At 41.5% G+C, this 19,297-nt stretch overlaps 1 protein-coding gene across 4 annotated transcripts in view; it reads right to left on the bottom strand.

The window, feature by feature from the left end:
* Positions 1 to 19,297, bottom strand: part of PGAP1 (post-GPI attachment to proteins inositol deacylase 1) — a 60,986-nt gene extending 41,689 nt beyond the window's left edge. For 2 of the 4 annotated variants that reach the window (XM_050969495.1, XM_050969496.1), the window contains exons 1-4: positions 19,082 to 19,296; positions 7,615 to 7,768; positions 1,910 to 2,085; positions 1,103 to 1,274 (exon numbers count right to left, since the gene is read on the bottom strand). In XM_050969495.1, coding sequence (XP_050825452.1) covers positions 1,103 to 1,274; positions 1,910 to 2,085; positions 7,615 to 7,768; positions 19,082 to 19,225 — 646 coding nt within the window. In that variant the 5' untranslated portion in view covers positions 19,226 to 19,296. Of the gene's footprint in view, positions 1 to 1,102; positions 1,275 to 1,909; positions 2,086 to 7,614; positions 7,769 to 19,081 lie in introns of all 4 variants that reach the window. The other 2 variants (XM_050969494.1, XM_050969497.1) reach the window with 2 other exon arrangements.

The raw sequence follows: 19,297 nt of genomic DNA, 5'->3' as shown, positions 1-19,297 counted from the left end.
ACTTCCTGCCTGTCCTGGCACCACACTGCACCCCAAAAGTGGCTAGCAGGTACTGCTGCTAGGCGGAGGTCCACAGGCAGCTCTGCGCGCTGCTCTTGCCACCAGCACCACCCCTGCAACTCCCATTGGCCGCAGTTCCTGGCCAATGGGAGTGCGGTGCCAGTGCTTGGGGCAGGGGTAGGCATGGAGCCCTTTGGGCCCCCCACCTAGGAGCTGGACCTGCTGGCCACTTCCAGGGCGCAGCACAGTGCCAGGACAGGTAGGGACTAGCCTGCCTTAGCTCTACAGCACCGCCAAACGGTCTTTTAACACCCTGCTTGACAATGCTGACCAGAGCAACCAGGGTCCCTTTTCGATCGGGTGTTCTGGTCGAAAACCGGACACCTGGTCACCCAATGCACAGTACAGATTCATAACTTTTGAAATGTGCATTCTTATCAAGTCTAACTTCATAAAAATTAAAATATTGTAGGGTATTGATATAATGTCAATACAGTAATTCTTTTCTCCTTTTGGGCTCTGTAGATTTGTATGTTTTACGCTATCTTCAAACATTTAATCTCAATTAAGACCAATATTTGTATTTAATATTCTCACTGCCCCACCCAAATACCTTTGAGTTCACTGAGTGGGCAGGATGAAACTTGGCAAATTACATAAAAAGTAACAAAATAACTAGGTATTCACTCAGAAGAGAAGATAATTTTGAATATGAAGGTTTAACACAAAGAAGCATTAGCTCATGGAGGAAAAACAGGAAATTGCTTTGAGCTGTAATTTACAAGGTTCCAAATTACTTCTATTTTCTGTGCAAAATGCTGGAAATTAAGTAATCCTCCTACTACACCAAAGGTCAAGTTAAAAGCTGAAGGACAATATTTTGATATTTATGTGATATAAACTGATGTTCTTTTAGTGTCCCAGTTCTGTCAAACAGGAAAAAGAGAGTGGAAGATTAGAATATCTAAGAGCATCTCTCTTTTTCCATAACAATGTGTTTTCAGGTCACAGTAATGCGGCAGATTCTCTCTCACACACACACACTTAAGCATTAAGAAAGAAACATAGTGCCCAATGCAACATTTAACTGAAGTAAACTTACCAGTAAGATATTTGTCTAAAGGCATTACAGGTGCAACATGAGGTGTGGCGTGTGTAATGAGGAGGTTCATAAATTCAGGCTTAAAATTCTTTAGAGTGGGCAATGCTCTTGCAACAAGACCACCCATGGAATGACCTACTATTGCAACACTGCTTGGAGCAAATTCTTGATCCTTCAGAAAAAGAAAATAGCAAATCACTCAAAATTAGAATTTGAGAACATTCATTTGAACAAGCAGATGAAACTTAGGGTTTGTCTACACTTACTGGGAGATTGACAAGTGGTGATCATTGCATCGGCGGTTGATTTAGCAGGTCTAGTGCAGACCCACTAAGTGGACCGCAGGTCACTCTCTCATCGACATCGCCTAGTGTGGACCCCACAGTAAGCAGATGTAAGCTACTAGAGTATTCACGTATCCTATTCAAGTAACTCAAATTACGTAGCTTAGATCAAATTTCCCTTGTAGTGTAGACAAGGTCTTAGACATTGACCTATCATTTAGTTAACAGTTCTACATTTTTCTCTGAAATCAATCATGTTGCTCAAAGAAAACAGTCTGGTTTAATAGTTTGACAAATTGTTACTAACTGACCCATATTTTAGATGCTTTGGTCTTCCAAAATCACTAAGGAGTATTTTTCTCTCATCCACATAATTTACACCACATAATTAATAGCCAATATATCTATTACAATTTAGAATTTCCATCCCACAATTTCTCACTGAACAAAAATCCCATTCCAGTTTTTAGGAGAAAAGGAAATGAACTCAAAATACTATTCATGTGGATACGTCACATCTTACCTTGTACAGCTTAAGAATTACTTTAATGCACTCGTGCACAAATCTGGTTTGTCTTTGCAGACTACCACCATATAGTGCAACCAGCTCCTCATTAAAATTGACAGTGAAGAAATTGAAATGGTACTTGAAGTCAATGTCTTCTGCTTTTCTAAGCGCTATAGAGCCAAGAGAACGTACTAGGAAAAGAAATTGCACTAGTTAATCACAGAAACATCTTTCTTCTAACTGTAGTCAATGCTACTACTCTCAGTTGGAGTGTCCAATACAAACAAGTCACTATGTAGCTGGTCAAAAACAAACGTTATCTTACTACCACTGGATATTCAAGTTCTATAATCTTGACCAGTGTTCACTTAATGCAAATCATTTGTATGCATCAAAAAAGAGTGGAAAGCTTTCCTCTTTTACCAACCTATAAGTTTACTTCCCTTGTTTTAAGACATACATACATACATGAGAAATTCGGATGAAAAATATCAGTTGATAAAAAATATATATATATTTTCCATTTTACAGAAAAAAAGCATTCAAAGAATACTGAAAGTTTCATATCAAAAAACTTACCAAAAACAAAAAAAAAAAAATCACAACCTGATAAGAAAGAGGAGGGAAACTTTATAGATAAATTAACTACAAAGTAGTGCCATACTCATTGCAAGATTAAATCAGTTATCCATATAATAAAGCTCCATGACCACTGAAAAGAGAGTTTGTTTGGATTATATACAATTTGCTCAAGAGCATCAGATTTGACCACAGGTGTTAAATCTCCTCCAGATCTGGTTTTCTCCTCCTTACCCATCAACAGCACAGCCTAGCAAGGGGAATATATTAGCCTTATGGTAGATGCACTACCATTGCTAGGGTCTTCCAATTAGTTCTTTGCAGAACCTGGGACCTGGGCAGCTTGACTTCCAAACTACATGGAGCCATGGAGAAAGCACTTTTCCCTTAATTTTCACCACAAGAGCAGATGTGTTTCTCCCACTCCTTTCTTCCCCAAATCTTCAGTCTTGCAGAGATAAAAATCCTACTTTCCCTGTCCAGCCCTGGCTGCTACTGAGCATGGCCTTCTCACTGTAATGCTGACACTCAGTTACCACTGAGAGAGGAGGAAACAGAGGGAATCACTATCAGTAGGGGCTGCAAATATAGCTCTTAGAAACTGCACAGTTAGTTTGCACTGCAAATGACTAGTTTGTGAAGATAGTATAAAGCAGGGCTGTCAATGAATCACAGTTAACTCACGTGATTAACTCAAAAATTGAATCGCAATTTAAAAAGTTAATTGCGATTAATTGCATCATTAAGCCACAGATACCAACTGAAACGTATTAAATATTTTGGATGTTTTTCTAATTTCAAATATATCGACTTTAGTTACATCACAGAATACAAAAGTGTACAGTGCTCACTTTATATTAATTTTTATTACAAATATTTGCACTGTAAAAATGATAAACAAAAGAAATAGTATAGTGCAATCTCTTTATCATGAAAGTGCAACTTACAAATGTAGATTTTTTTTTTTTTTTACAGAACTGTCTCAAAAACAAAACAATGTAAAACTTCAGAGCCTACAAGTCCATTTAATCCTACTTCTTGTTCAGACAATTGCTAAGATGAACAAATTTGTTTACATTTACAGGAGGTAATGCTGCCTGCTTCTTATTTACAATGTCATCTGAAAGTGAGAACAGGCAATTGCATGACACTGTTGTAACTGACGTCACACGATTTTTTTAATCACTTGACAGCCCTAGTATGAAGACTACAAGGAAGAAAGCTTGAGCATGAGGACAAGTCTGTCTGGGGACAAAATGCCAGTCTCTCCTATAGAGCAACACATTTTGAGATCTAGATCCTGCTTTGTCTTTATTCACCCCTGGAAATATCCTCTTACTGCGGAGATTCAGTTATTGAACAACCGCAACGAGCGCTGTTGGAAAAGCTAAACACCACATTCAAAGCACTGAACAGATATTAAATAATTCCCACAGCACTCTGGTAAGACTAATATATTTTAAGATCAAAAGGGACCATAAATCATCTAATCTGACCACCTGTATAATACAGGCCATAGAATTTCATCCAGTTACTTTTCTGTATTATATTGAGCCCAAAAACTTGTTCTTGACCAAGGCATATCTTCCAGAAAAAAATCCAGTCTTGAATTGAAGACTTCAAGAGAGGGAGCTCCATCACTTTCCTTGATAGTTTGTTCCAATGGTTAATCAACTTCACTGTTAACTTTGTACCTTATTTCTAATACAAATTTGTCTGGCTTTAACTTCCAGCCACTAGTCTTTGTTATGCCCCTCTCCCCTAGATTAAAAGAGATCTTTAGTACAGGATATTTTCTCCACATAAAGGTACTTATACACTTTAACCAAGTCTCTTCTTGATCTTTTAGCCTCACGGTAAGGTATTTTTGCAGCTATCAAATAATTTTTGTGCCTCTTCTCTATCCCATTTTTCAATATTCTTTTTTAAAATGGGGACACCAAAACTGGATGCAGTATTCTGTTAGCAGGCTCAGAAACGCCACATATAGTGGTAAAATCACTTAACTACTCCTCTGTTTATACATCCAAGTATTGCATTAGCATCGCCCTGGGAGTTTATGTTTGTCCACTATGATCCCTAAATCCTTTTCAGAGTCACAGCTTTCCAGGATACAGTTCCCTCATTCTGTAGGTACAACCTGCATTTTTTGTTCCTAGATATATGACCTTCAGTTTGGTTGCAATAACATACATTATTAAATGTTTTACTATGTCATTATGACAAAGTAGGTATAATTTCAGTCAAAAGAATTAACAAAGCACCTTTGAAGGTTAAAAAAGTCAGCATAAGTTATTCATTGGCTAAGTGTGTGCAAGGCTTATTTATTCATCTGTGATGAACTTAATGTTTTCTCTGAATACTGTGTTGGTGCCTCAGTGTCCCCTAGGCAGTTCTTAAGTATCTAGCAGAGCAAAGGCCCAGTGCACCTAAATGCCTGACCCTCTGTCTCCTAGCAACTGATGGCCTGGGCCCCTCCTCTGCAAAGGTGCCAACTGAAGGTGTTGGAGACAAAGAGATCAGGTGACCTCCTGGCCGGGGAAAGGAACTGAGCAGAGGAGGAGGGGCTGGAGGTGGTTGTTAGTCTGGAGCTGGCTGAGGGCGGACACAGGGGTCCGGCTCACTGCCCCCCAGAATGGACCCGGCCGAGGGGTCCGGTTCGTGGTACCCACAAGCTCTGTTTTAGACCTTGTTCCTGTCATCGAATAAACCTCTGTTTTACTGGCTGGCTGAGAGTCACATCTGACTGCGGAGTGGGGGTGCAGGACCCTGTGGCTTCCCCAGGACCCCGCCTGGCTGGGCTCGCTGTGGGAAACGCACGGAGGGGCAGAAGATGCTGAATGCTCCAAGGAGAGACCCAGGAGGTGAAGACGTGTGAGCTTCTTGCCCTGAACAAGTCTGCTCCAAGGGAGAGGAGGCTCCCCAAGGTCCTGACTGGCTTTGTGGGGAGCTGTTCCAGAGCATCGCCTGGTGACTCCGTGACATCATCTTAACAAAGATACTATTTTGGGGCATATACTAATTGTTTACAAAAGCACAGAGTTTTTTAACATCACCATTAGAGCGCTGAGTAAGTCTGTTTCAAAGCACTTTATAAAACGAGTAATGGTCTAATGAAGAATGACTGTCTTCAGAATAACACTCATTATGCTATATTTAAATTAGTTAATGGTTGCACAGCACTTTCAAAAACATAAAGCACTACTTAACTGCAAAGTACTCACATATCTTCATTTTCCTCTACAAATGTACAACTATTACTTCCAGTCTCTGAATGGAATGAAGTACAGCAGGAGATAATGAGTTTATCCCGAATGTAGAAACAGGCTACATTTAAGACTTGGAACAACATGCCAAGGTGGAGCCACTTGCCCATCAGGTAACTAGCAGGGAATCCGAAACCGCTTTTGTAGATGGGAGGAGTTGAAGCTTATTTTTAAGGTATCTAAAACTAGATTTGATATCAAAGACCTCAGAATTCTCCAGTAGCTAGTGAGTTTTACCCCTTCTTCTAATTCAGTTGTGCTTTTATTCAATATGACCGTTTTAAAATATCCTTCAAGTCAAAATCAATTAGATGTTTGCAGGTCACCCAGGTTGCCAATAATGGTTTAAAATAAACAGACCTGGTTTGAGTAGCAGCCTGTGGGTTTTTCCTGCCTACGTTAGTGAAATTTAGAGGAATTACAGAGTGATCCCTGTGGGAATCATACAGAGGTGCTGCGTTCCTAAAGCACAAGTACCTTTTAGGATGTATCCACAATAGTGAAAATAGGACCCCAAACTCACCACTGGAGCCCACGAGTGGTAGCAATAGTGAAACTATGATTTAGGGGTATTTTCACACCGGGTGCCTGGACTGATCTGAACTCATTTACATAAGAGCTTCCACCAGAGGGCAACAATATGGGTCCTATTTTTGCCAGTACAGAAAGGGTTGCACTGACCCTAGTCTCAAATGAGGCTGCTTTCCTAGGGTAGAGGACAAAGAACACTTTGTGGTCAAGTGAAGAAAATGTAATAACATAGTTAAGTTAATTTAAGACAACTAACCTCACACAGAACTGTGTAAAAATTTTTAGTTAAATCGTTGGACAGATAATATACATGTATCAAACAGAGTGCATTATTTCAGTTTTACATGAAATCAATTTGATTTCAATGGACTTACACTGGGGTAAAGCTGGTGTAAGACTGGGGGAATCAGGCCCAGAATTAAATCTGTAATCTTAATAGGTTAAATAATAATACATTCTATCGAGTCAAGTTATTTAAAGTTATGCTATTTCTTTGCTTTTGTTTTACTATATATTTATTCATGAAGTGTTAACAGGTTTACAAATCCTTGTCATGTAAATCTCAAAAACACAAAAATAATCATAGAATTTGTTGAAAGAGACATTATACAGGAATATAATCATCAGCTCTCTATTGATTACAGTGTTACTATATTACAGATAGCATATATAAAACACCTTTGGCGTCATTTCAGTTATTTTATTATGAGTGAAATGTCTGATTACATATTTTTAAACAGACTATACACGTCTATCAAGAGTTAATATTAAAGAAAAGGACAGGTGTGCTTTTTTAGGGGGAGGGAGGGGACAGTTAAATGTTCTTTGTCTAAGTATTGAATAAAAGGTAACCAAATTCTTACTATCTTTTTGTCCTCTGTCTACTTCGCTAGGTATGTAATTGGTATGTTAATTCTCCCATAAAACCAACCTCCTGTACTTTTTAAAATCATTTCTCTACAGTTGGATTATTTTTCTTTTTGCAATGGGAGGCTGAGCAAATATGTCTATGGCTTTATGGACTTCAAAAACTGTGAAGTCTCGTTCCAGGTAAACATCTTCAACTGGGTTCTCCGCTGGTGAATAGCAGCATAGCTTCACTGACTTCAACTGAGTCACATCAATTTACAGCTAAGAATACGGCCCCTTATTCCTGGACACTGTACATAAGGAAAGTCTCCATTACTTATACTTAAAGTAGCAGCAATGAGGCATTTGGATATCATTCCTGTAGCAGCTTTGACCACTAAAAGTGTCTGTCTTTGGTAATATTCCAGAGACTAAACTCTTCCTGCCTTTAACTAAAAAAGATAACTCTGTTTGTACAACTTTCAACATTCTTACCTTGTTTGTAACTCCCAGCATTCCCAGGAAGGAAGAGAACTGGAATCCCTGTCAATATCAGATTTTTGTTTTCTTCAGCATAATTCCCTTCCCCATAGAGATAGAGCTCATAGGCTGGAAAACGTCTGGATATTTTCTTAGGTAGTTTTATTTTCTGTAACAACAAATACATATGGTTAAACCTACAGTATCTGACTAAAATTGAAGGATCTTTAGCAACTCCTGAGAATTCAAGATACTTGGGCTCCTAAAATACAAATTGAGAGTAACTACAAAAGAAGCAATTTGCATCATTACAGACGAAGTGGATCTAGCCTCAGTAATGCCTATGCAAATTTACAAAAGGGAAACAAAAATTCTTATAATTTGTAAGTGAAGGAAATAAAAAAAATTGAGACCTATTCTGTATGATGCAACCAGAAAAAAAAAAGTGTTATATACTGCAGCCTGTGGGTCTCTCCAGCTAATACTCTTTTCTCTGTACTACTTTTAGTAATTTAATTGTAACTTTAATCAATTTGGGACTTGCATTTTCTGTAACACAGAAGCTCATTCTCTTGACTAACAATTGCCTGGAAGGGTGAAATACATTCGCTTCTGTTTGCTGTTTCAGCTTCAGAAGAGCAAGTGCATATATTGTAGCAAACAAAAAGTCATACTGTGTGTACAGCAATGTATTGTACCTTATGTATTACACATTGCTTTATCTTTATATTTTGATGGTGTACAAAATGCACCACTTAAATGGGTTTTGCTGTAAGGACCTACAAAAAGTTACTAAGATAAAACAAAAAATTGGTAGTTTTACTTATTAGTTTTGCTACATATAACCAATCTCAAAAGCTGAAGCCAACAACAGGCAACAGTAGCTGAATAATAAGATCCTAATCCAAATTGCACTAATGTCAATAAACTCTCATTGACTTGAGTAAGCTCTGAATCAAGGTCTGAGTGAACTGCAATAATCATCTTCCAGAATTATAAAACTACATCAAAGTAAAAGGGAAGAAATATCTGTACACAAAATAAAGATCCAACCTGATTTCTATATCTCAAAGGAAAAACAGCTTTGTGGAAATCCTTGTCACAAAGACCATTAAAAATTCCTCCTGAGGCATCAGGAGCATAAATTGGGGCCTCGTCATTATTCCCAAATATAAAAGGCTCCAGAATCATCCTGGTGCAAATATTGTTCTACTCTGAAACAGGACATGAAATTTTACCTGACTTAAAAGTTAAAACCCTAAAATGCAATTCTACCTGAAAAGTGTTTCACCTGCTTCCAATTCAAATGTACTCCATTTACAAGCAAGAGGTTTTCTTCACACTCAGTCTGAACTCAAATGCAACCTGGGTTATTTTCTTCTTAATGATCAACACCAGTAATAAGGAGCCTGCAGGCTAAATTATGCCCTCAATAGGACTACTAGGTACCTCTGTCTTCAGTGGGTTTTTCACAAATAAAATTGACTGGATATGTAATTAGAATTTAGCAAACAATTCAGATGGTGATGCACAAGACAGAATAGAAACCAGCTCATTTTGTCCTAAATGTGTTACCCATATAAGCCTGAAAGGAGTAAAAAAAAAGTCTTATTTTTTGTCACTAGTCAGAAGATGTGACTCTGTATACACATATCAGATATGAATTGAGTAGAGACTCATTTTACAGTCATCCTTTAGACTAAAATCACATTGAGCTCTGAATGAGGTTTGATTTTGTTTTTTAATAAAAGCAGATTTCTACCATGCTACAGATGCATTTCCTCCAGACAGTCTGAATCTTGGAAACAGGGTCTAACTAGTGAAATTTCTTGGGAAAGAGTTACGAGTTATCTACACCCTCAATTCAATCTCAGTTACAGAGCCAGGATCAGTGAGCCCATAACTAACTAACCAGCCAACCAACCTGCACGCACACACACTCCATCCCCCTTGTACTAGTATTTTTTGTACACGTCCTGGGAAATAGAACTGATTGACTAAAGTAAAAGAAACCTTTACAAGGAGGACAGAAATGGCAGACTCTTCTTCCCTTCCTAATTAAAAGAAATGTGTTTCACATGGCAAAGCAATACAAGAAGGGAATTTACATCAAAAATGCAAGACAATGTAGCAGACATGAGCAGAGCTATCCCTCCCCAAAATTAACTGAAATGTCAGTTAAAATGATTAAAAAGACAATTTAGTGGAAAATATTTTACTCATACTCCTTACAAGGTTCTAGATCAAGGGTCAGCAACTTCTGGCATCCTGGCAGGCCAGGCCACTCTGTTTACCTGCCGCGTCCGCATGTTTGACCGATCGCAGCTCCCACTGACCGCAGTTCGCCGCTCCAGGCCAATGGGGGCAGGAGGAAACCGTGGCCAGCACATCCCTTGGCCCGCACCACTTCCTGCAGCCCCCATTGGGCTGGAACAGCAAGCTGCGGCCAGTGGGAGCCACGATCAGCCGAACCTGTGGACGCAGCAGGTAAACAAACTGGCCTGGCCTGCCAGGGTGTGTACCTGGTGAGCCACGTGCCAGAGGTTGCCAACCCCTGTTCTAGACTAATTGTACCATCTCAGAAAAAAGGACCTGAACATCATTATGGCCAGCTCAATGGAAACCTCTGCTTAATGTGCAGAAGCAGTCAACAAATGCAGTTATTAACAAGCATAAGAAATAGGATGGACGATATGAAAAATGTTATAATGGCACTGTACAAATTAATAGTATACCCTCACCAAGAGTACTGTGTTCAATTCTAATCACTACAGCAGAATTAGAGGGGGTACTAAGAAAGTGGAAAAATAAACCATTTTAAAATAAATATATGGACTTCGTAAGGAAGCAAAATATTCATAATTTTGAGCATTACCCTAGCAACCTATCTACGACTTCTCACCATACTGTTACTTAGAACCAGAATATAATGTACAAAGAGAAAAAAAATCAAAATGCTATTATTTCAAAGAGACTGAGCTGCAGAGAACTACATCACCATTCACTTAAAATAATTCAGAGAAATTCTCAATATAGCAATTAAATATAATATTACTGAGAACAAACGTAGCACTTTTATCTTCCAGTTCTGTACAAATATGTCAATAGAATCATAGATTATCAGGGTTGGAAGGGACCACAGGAAGTCTTCTAATCCAACCCCCTGCTCAAAGCAGGGCCAATCCCCAACTAAATCATCCCAACCAGTGCTTTGTCAAGCCTGACCTTAAAAACTTCTAAGGAAGGAGATTCCACCACCTCCCTAAGTAACCCATTCCAGTGCTTCACCACCCTCCTAGTGAAAACATTTTTCCTAATATCCAACTGAGACCTCCCTCACTGCAACTTGAGACAATTGCTCCTTGTTCTGTCATCTGCTACCACTGAGAAAAGTCCTCATTATCCTACTTTTACAAATGGTGGAACTGAGGCACTGTGGTTAACTGACTCATCCAAGGTCACACAACAAATCCATGACAGAGATGAGAATAAAACTCTGACCTCCTAACTCCCAGTCCACTCACACATTCAATAGGCCATACTGCTTTAAGACAGTAGAGAGATGAATTAACAGTCTGGGAGCAGCACCACTTGCTTGAATGTTGGAAGGTGATGGCAAGAGGAGAAAATTAAGGGTCAGGCCAGGTCTACACTACAAACATTTGGTGTCATAACTATGTCAGTCAGGGATGCAATGAGGTGTAACACAGGAAGAAATTCCCAAGTGCGTTTTCCTGGGTTCTCAAAGGGGTTTTGCACTTGGGTGGTAACAGCACCTACCCATCCAAGGTCAAAGAAAAGCTGTAACCTTGGAAATTTAATACAAGCCTGGAGTGGCCAGTATTAATTTTTAGACTCCTTGCAGGCCCCCACCTTCTGAACTCAAAGTGCCAGAGTGAGGAAATCAGCCTTGACAACCTGTGAGAAGTGAGCAAGGAGAAAGAGAGAAAATCAGGTTAACATAACCAGAAAGATACATATGAGACTTATTGAGTAACTGAACGAAACAATTGTTGCACTGTCATTCAACTCCCCTTCCCTCTTGCTTTTTTGGTCCACTTGTGACACCCCTTCTTTCCCGTAACTTGTATTAATCAAACAAGCAAACAAAACAGCCCTACCACAAACTAAGTTTAGATTCCAAACAGAGAAAAATGCTAGAGACTTCCTGACACCTACTAGGAATTTTGCTACTGATTTTAGTGAAAGGCACTCAGATACTATGGGTACGTCTACACTACAGGATTATTCCGATTTTACATAAACCGGTTTTGTAAAACAGATTGTATAAAGTCGAATGCACGCAGCCACACAAAGCACAATAATTCAGTAGTGTGCGTCCATGTACTGAGACTAGCATCGATTTCTGGAGCGTTGCATTGTGGGTAGCTATCCTGTAGCTATCCCATAGTTCCCGCAGTCGCCCCCACCCACTGGAATTCTGGGTTGAGATCCCAATGCATGATGGTGCAAAAACAGTGTCGTGGGTGATTCTGGGTAAATATCATCACTCATTCCTTCCTCCGTGAAAGCAACGGCAGACAATCATTTCACGCCCTTTTTCCCTGGATTGCACTGGCAGACGCCATAGCATGGCAACCATGGAGCCCGTTTTGCCTTTTGTCACTGTATGTGTACTGGATGCCGCTGACAGAGGTGGTACTGCAGCGCTACACAGCAGCATTCATTTGCCTTTGCAAGGTAGCAGAGATGGTTATCAGTCGTTCTGTACCGTCTGCTGCTGTCATGGGTGCTCCTGGCTGACCTTCGCTGAGGTCGGCCGGGGACACAAAGACAAAAATGGTAATGACCCCCTGTCATAAACAGATAGCTAAGGGTTAATGTCTCTTTCACCTATAAAAGGGTTAACAAACAGTGACCTGAAACATCTGACCAGAGGACCAATCAGGAGACAAATACTTTCAAAACTGGGTGGAGGGAAGTTTGGGGGTGAGTTCTTTGTCTTGGTTCGGTGGCCCTCTCAGCTCTGAGAGTGATCTCTCTATCTCCAAGTTTTCTAATCTTCTGTTTCCAAGTTGTAAGTACAAGGATAGTAAGACAATAGGTTTATATTGTTTTTTTGTAGTTACATGTGTGTAGTTGCTGGAATGTTTTGAATTGTATTCTTTTTGGATAAGGCTGTTTATTCATTTTTTCTTTTAAGCAATTGACCCTGTATATTGTCACCTTGATACAGAGACCATTTTTATGTCCGTTTCTTTCTTTTTATATAAAGCTTTCTTTTTAAGACCTGTTTGAGTTTTTTCACTGGTTACGGCTAAGAAACGAAGGGAGGGGGAAAATCTCTTTGTGTTAGATTTACTAAGCCTGACTTTGCATACTCTCTGGGTGAAGGGAGGGAGAGATTTGATCTCTCGGTACTTGTGTTTCAAGGACTTGAAGCAGGGAATATCCTAGAGTACCCAGGGCGGGGAAATCTGGGAGGAGGTAAAGAGGGGTAAGGGAAGTGGGTTATTTCCCTTGGTAGTGAGACTCAGGGCATCTGAGTCTGGGGGTCCCCCAGGGAAGGTTTTGGGGAGACCAGAGTGAGCCAGACACTGGAATTTTCTGGCTGGTGGCAGCGATATCAGATCCAAGCTGGTAATTAAGTTTGGAGGTTTCCTGCTAGCTTCTCATGTTCTGAACTCTAAGGTTCAGTTCTGAGTAGGAAAGTTATGACACCCCCGGGTCATTCCCTCCTTTATGTTGTATCTAAAAATAAAGTGAAATCATGCATCATGTCAAGTGACACACAGACCGAAACAATGTTAATGTCAGCTTTTGCCTTTTGGCCCAGCTCCCTGGGTAGGAGCCCTGCAACCCCGTGGCCCCGCTCAGGTGGCCGGAGCCCAGCAACCCCCCCGGTCCCGCTCCCCAGGCTGGAGAGCGGCAAGTCCCGTGGCGGCCCCGCAGCTCCGCTTTCCCAGCCGGAGCCCCACAACTCTGCGGTCCCGCTCACCCAGCTGGAGCCCAGCAAGTCCTGTGGCCCCGCTCCCCAGCCAGAGTCCCGTTAGGCAGTTAGTCCTGCCTAGAATATGGGACAAGTGTACTAGAGAACCAGTGTATCAGAGAACCAGAGAGCATAGCCACTCTATGTCAGATCCCACAGAAATGATGAGCTGCATGCCATGCAGGGGGTGTCCCTGCAACAACCCCACCCGTTGCTTCCCTCCTCCCACAACTCTTCTGGGCTACCATTGCAGGGTCCCCCCATTTGTGTGATGAAGTAATAAAGAATGCAGGAATAAGAAACACTGAGTTTTTAGTGAGATAAAATGAGGGGGAGGCAGCCTCCAGCGGCTATGATAGTCCAGGCAGGACATTAAACGGTGGAGGGGAGAGGAGCACAGCATCCCGCTGCTATGATAGTCCAGGCAGTACAGAATCTTTTCTTTAAACATGAAGGGGGATGGGGGGCTGATGGAGTTCAGCTTCCAGTTGCTATGATGAGGACGGTTACCAGCCGTTCTATACCATCTGCCGGGAATAACCGGGAGTCATTCTTATTTTTACACAGGTGCCCCCGGCCGACCTCACCTGAGGACAGCCAGGAGCACTCAGGGGCTGATGATGAGGAACGCTACCAGTCCTACTGCACTGTATCATCTGCCACCGGGGAAGGGAGGGGAGAGGATGCGGCTGTTCATTGCCCCAGCACCGTGTCTACCAGCAGCATGCACTAGACATACGGTGACACTGAAAAAGTCAAAAAACGATTTTTTTCCCTTTTCTCTCACGGGGGAGGAGGGGGAGTAAATTGACGAGATATACCCTGAACCACCCCGGATAATGTGATTGACCCTACAGGCATTGGGAGCTCAGCCAAGAATGCAAATACTTTTCGGAGACTGCGGGACTGTGGGATAGCTGGAGTCCTCAGTCCCCCCTCCCTTCCTCCATGAGCGTCCATTTGATTCTTTGGCTTTCCGTTACGCTTGTCACACAGCACTGTGCTGTGGACTCTGTATCACAGCCTGGAGATTTTTTTCAAATGCTTTGGCATTTCGTCTTCTGTAACGGAGCTCTGATAGAACAGATTTGTCTCCCCATACAGTGATCAGATCCAGTATCTCCCGTACGATCCATGCTGAAGCTCTTTTTGGATTTGGGACTGCCTCGCCTCCTGTGCTGATCAGAGCTCCATGCTGGGCAAACAGAAAATGCAATTCAAATGTTCGCGGGGCTTTTCCTGTCTACCTGGCTAGTGCATCCGAGTTCAGATTGCTTTCCAGAGCGGTCACAGTGGTGCACTGTGGGATACCGCCCGGAGGCCAGTACTGTCGATTTGCGGCCACACTAACCCTAATCCGATTTGGTGATACTGATTTCAGTGCTACTCCTCTCGTTGGGGAGGAGTACAGAGACCGGTTTAAAGAGCCCTTTATATCGATATAAAGGGACTCGTTGTGTGGACGGGTGCAGCGTTAAATCGGTTTAATGCTGCGAAAATCGGTATAAACGCGTATTGTAGACCAGGCCTAAGATGACTGGCAGCACTATAAAACTCTAAATAGATAGTTTTAGGACCTTCATATTTTGTCATGTTAAATTTAGGTTGTAAGTGCCTCAGGCTATGTACCATGTCATCATTTGTTTTTGTGAGGTGTCTAGCATATTTTTGGGTGTTTGAAAATAAGAATGCCAATTAATAGTGAACGTACCTTTTGTGATGTGGATACTTGCCACTTAAGGTCAGGCTAAATAGCTCTGACATACACCAAATTCTCGTCTCATAACTTTCCGTCTCTGCCAGCCTTCGTTACATTTAGACAGACACTTTAAAGATAAACGGCAGATGGGTTTTATTCTGTATATGTACAACTCCTGAGAGCTACAGTAAACAAGCAATAAATAATAGAATACAATACCTAAGCCATCCAGTCTACCTCATTTTCTTTCCCCAAACTTCCCCCTCCACCATGCCCCAAATCAACAAAAGCCAGATACTTGGAGACAGAATATTCTGTGATGTTGTCCCTCTAGCTATGACTTCAGGCATATTGCTAGGGAAGTGTGGGGAAACTTGGACTATCACTGCTTGTTCTACCACTGTACTGTAGATTGACACTTCAATCTTGCACCTTTCACCACCACAAAACTTGCTTATAAAGACAGATAATGAGAATTTTAGTGCTGACAATCAATGAACAGAACAGTCATGCTGGTGAGTGTTAAATTTAGACAACTTCCAGTCCTATAAGCAAAACAGAGATTTTGTCAATTACTTGTAAATTGGTAGTACTATATAGATTGAAGCTAAAGTAGGTTTTAGCTACAGGTAGTTCTGAATATTATATTTCTAAAGATCCTAATCACTTATATGATTTTATTTAATGAAGTGATAAGCAAGTTAGCCCATGTATTCACATTAAGTAAGCTTTCACTTGTGCTTTCCTTTTCTAAAGTGATAGTCCCCAAGTTAGTAGATCCTGAAATTAACTTGCTGCTTCGTTACCTGTTTAGAACATGCAGTGCAATACTTTGTTTAAAGAAAAGTGCTTTACTGCTTTTCCCCTCCACAAACAACGCTCCCAGTTTTCATCTCATACCCACCAAACAATAACTGACCACTAGCTGGAAAAGTGATTTGCAGTACAGTATATATAGGATGCTTAAATATCAGTTTATTATAGTGACTTATTTCTAAAAGTTATTTGTGTTGGGAAACATTTGATTAAAAAAAATCAGCACTCCATCATTCTACACACTGCAACCACTGACAAGTCATTCAGCAGATCAATAACAGGATTTAGGCTAGTCCCTGCCAAAGATCTAAGTTCATGAAGGATGTGGATAGATAAAACATCCTTGAAGTACAAGGCATAAACCATGTCTACATTAGCACTTTTGTCAATATAACTTATGTTGCTCAGAGATGTGAAAAAACACTCCCTGAGCGACAAATTACACCAACAGAAGCGCTAATGGGGACAGCAGTATGTTGGCGGACATTCTCCCACCAACATAACTATCACTCTCGTTGGGGGTGGTTTAATTATGTTGACGGGAGAGCTCTTTCCCGTTGGCATAGAACGGATACACAGGAGATCTTACAGGAGCGCAGCTGCGTCAGTACTGCTGTGCTGCTATAAGCTCTCTAATGTAGACATGGCCATAGTTGTTTTGAGGAGGGACTATTTTTACAAAAAGCTCTGTACTAGTACAGAACGTGTGTGCATACACACCAGCTCTCTTCCACAGCATGGCTTCTCCTATTACTAGATTCTGCAATTAAATCATAATCCTGTGTTTGAAAAATGTTTGTCATCGTAAAGGATAATTTGCAAAGCAAATTCAAAGGAAAATAGCTATCTTCGTTTGATTCAGGGCAAAGTGGTCCTTATAACACCCCCAAAATCTTTCTATCTTTCACTAATAAAACTAAGAAAAACAGTTATCAGATTTTATTGTTCAAATTAATGTCCTACACCATATGAAAGTGTCACTTTAGATACTTCTTCTTGTGTCCTTGGCACAAACTAGAGGTTTTTCCAGAAGCATGCACAAGAGATGGCTCTTTCTTTCACCGCAGCGAGATCCTCCTTTGTATAGATTTCCCCAGAGTTAGCAAACATGTAAGTGCTCCATGGTCTGCATCTCACTGCACTCCCATATATTCGTGTCATTAAAGTAATCCCATTTTATATTAGTCTTTAATCTGCCAGTCTGCGTGCGCAGGCAGTTCAGGCACCGCCACCAGTCTGTATTGGGCTTTCTGGAAAAGTCTTCCTGGGGTGCCAGATCTATTTCAGTGCATCCAGTTGCACATAGTCTTTCATTCCATAACCTCAGTCGTGCCTTGCCAACTGTCATATCCAAAGGCACAAGACTGGTTATAAATCTTTCATAATACAAGGCATTTGATTATTCCTATATGATCATATAATGAATGCCTTGAGTTTCATTTGCCATGATCTTTCCCTTTGACTTGTTACCTTCCTCCTGATATCAGGTAGTGCAATGCCAGCCAGTCAGGACAGGTTATCCTTCGGTGTTGGCTTCAGACATCCTGTTATTCCATGACAACTGGACATGCATACTGTATGGAGTAGCACAAGGTGATAGCAGTGGTTTGCAAAGTAACTGGATTGGCTCCCCACTTTGAGGAGACCAACTTTCAGAGGATATTGTTACAGGTGCTAACTTTCCCTGTTTTGAAGGAAACCGTCTGGTCCAATGTCACTCCCAGGTAGACAGGGTTCAGATGATTAGCCAGTGGGATTCGGTCCCAGATGAGGTTTAGTTTCCACTTGGTTTTTTGGTGTTGATGAAAGGCCGTCATCTGCATCTTGCTCAGGTTGGCACAAAGCTGGTTCTTTGTGTAATAAATTGTGAGGTTGCTCAATGCACATCAATCTAGTCTCGACAATGGCAAAGTCCTTCTCCTGGGATGTGATGCATAGATTATTGACAAATATAGCTAATTATTACTAATGGAAAATATTTCTCTCTGAAGTTGAGTTCTTTACTCTTTTAAATACTATTTGTTATTTCATGTTTAGATAGAAACAGGGAAAATGCATTAGATATAAGTAGGATAATACAATAAGAAATCTATCATAAGCTTTTAAAGAAACACTGAGAGATCATAATCTGGCCCCAAATTTTTGCTTTGTAAAATCTTAAAGGTTCATCTGCCACTCACAGATGAGAGATGGAATTTCATTTGTCTTAAAGTTTTGTCCTTACCATTGCTACAAGTAGAAACTAACCTGTTTATAACTGAAAGTTTCCAGAAAAAGCACTCTTTTTGGTTTGTTTACGTTATGTATATGAGACAGCATTCTGTGCAGCATCACTTTCACAAACATCCCCAGAAAAAGTCAGTTTTTACCTTGCTGAAGAGAGATTATATAAGATATACTACTAGCAGCTGCTTTGCAAGCTTCTCCACAGCATACAAACTCTTAATACAATTTTAAGTAGATTTGTTTTAAATTGCATGACACACCATTCAGGTGGTGTTCTCTTCAAAACCAGAATTACAAGGAATCAGCTCATTACAGAAAAGTAGCGCTCTAACAGTCATGCAACTGCTTTCTTGATAAGAGTTTTTCAGTGACCAGAGTGCAGGGTGTGAACACCACCCACTGGTGACCCACAAGCCAGGCTAAACTCTCTGCACAGGCGCTAACAACTTAGAGGCAAACACAGGTTACTGGCCTGACTGCAGGGCTTGCAGCCGGGGGGATTCAGTGGCCTGTGGGAGACAGGACGGTCAGAGCAGAGGAGCTAATGGCCCCTCAGGACTGAAACCCAGGGGACGTTTGGACTAAAACAGAGCAGCCGGGTACTGACAAACGCCCTGGGCGTGGAAGGGAACCGGAGAAACCGGTTTGCTAGTGACACGCCAAAGGCAGGTCTGACCCCTGTTACATCCACTGTGGGGAGCGGCCACCTCACTGAGCGGGGCGGGCAGGTGCCCAGGCGCTGCGCCCAGGGAGAAGCAGCCGGCCCCGCTGCCCGCGGGCCCCGCACTCACCAGGTACTCGGGGTACTCGTACATGTAGGTCATGCTGCACTGGTTCTCCTCGTACAGGAACAGCACGTCCCGCACCCCCAGCAGCACCAGCGCCGCCACCGCCCCGTAGAACAGCGCGGCCGCCACCCCAGGACCCCTGCCCATCGCCCACGCCGAGCGAGCCCCCGTCGCCCGCCAGCGCCACCGGCTCCACACGCGTCTCCCGAGGAGAAGAAG

The sequence above is a fragment of the Gopherus flavomarginatus genome, chromosome 10 (genome assembly GCF_025201925.1).
Source record: "Gopherus flavomarginatus isolate rGopFla2 chromosome 10, rGopFla2.mat.asm, whole genome shotgun sequence".
Classification (NCBI taxonomy): domain Eukaryota; kingdom Metazoa; phylum Chordata; order Testudines; family Testudinidae; genus Gopherus; species Gopherus flavomarginatus.
This window is presented reverse-complemented; position numbering and strand designations above follow the sequence as displayed.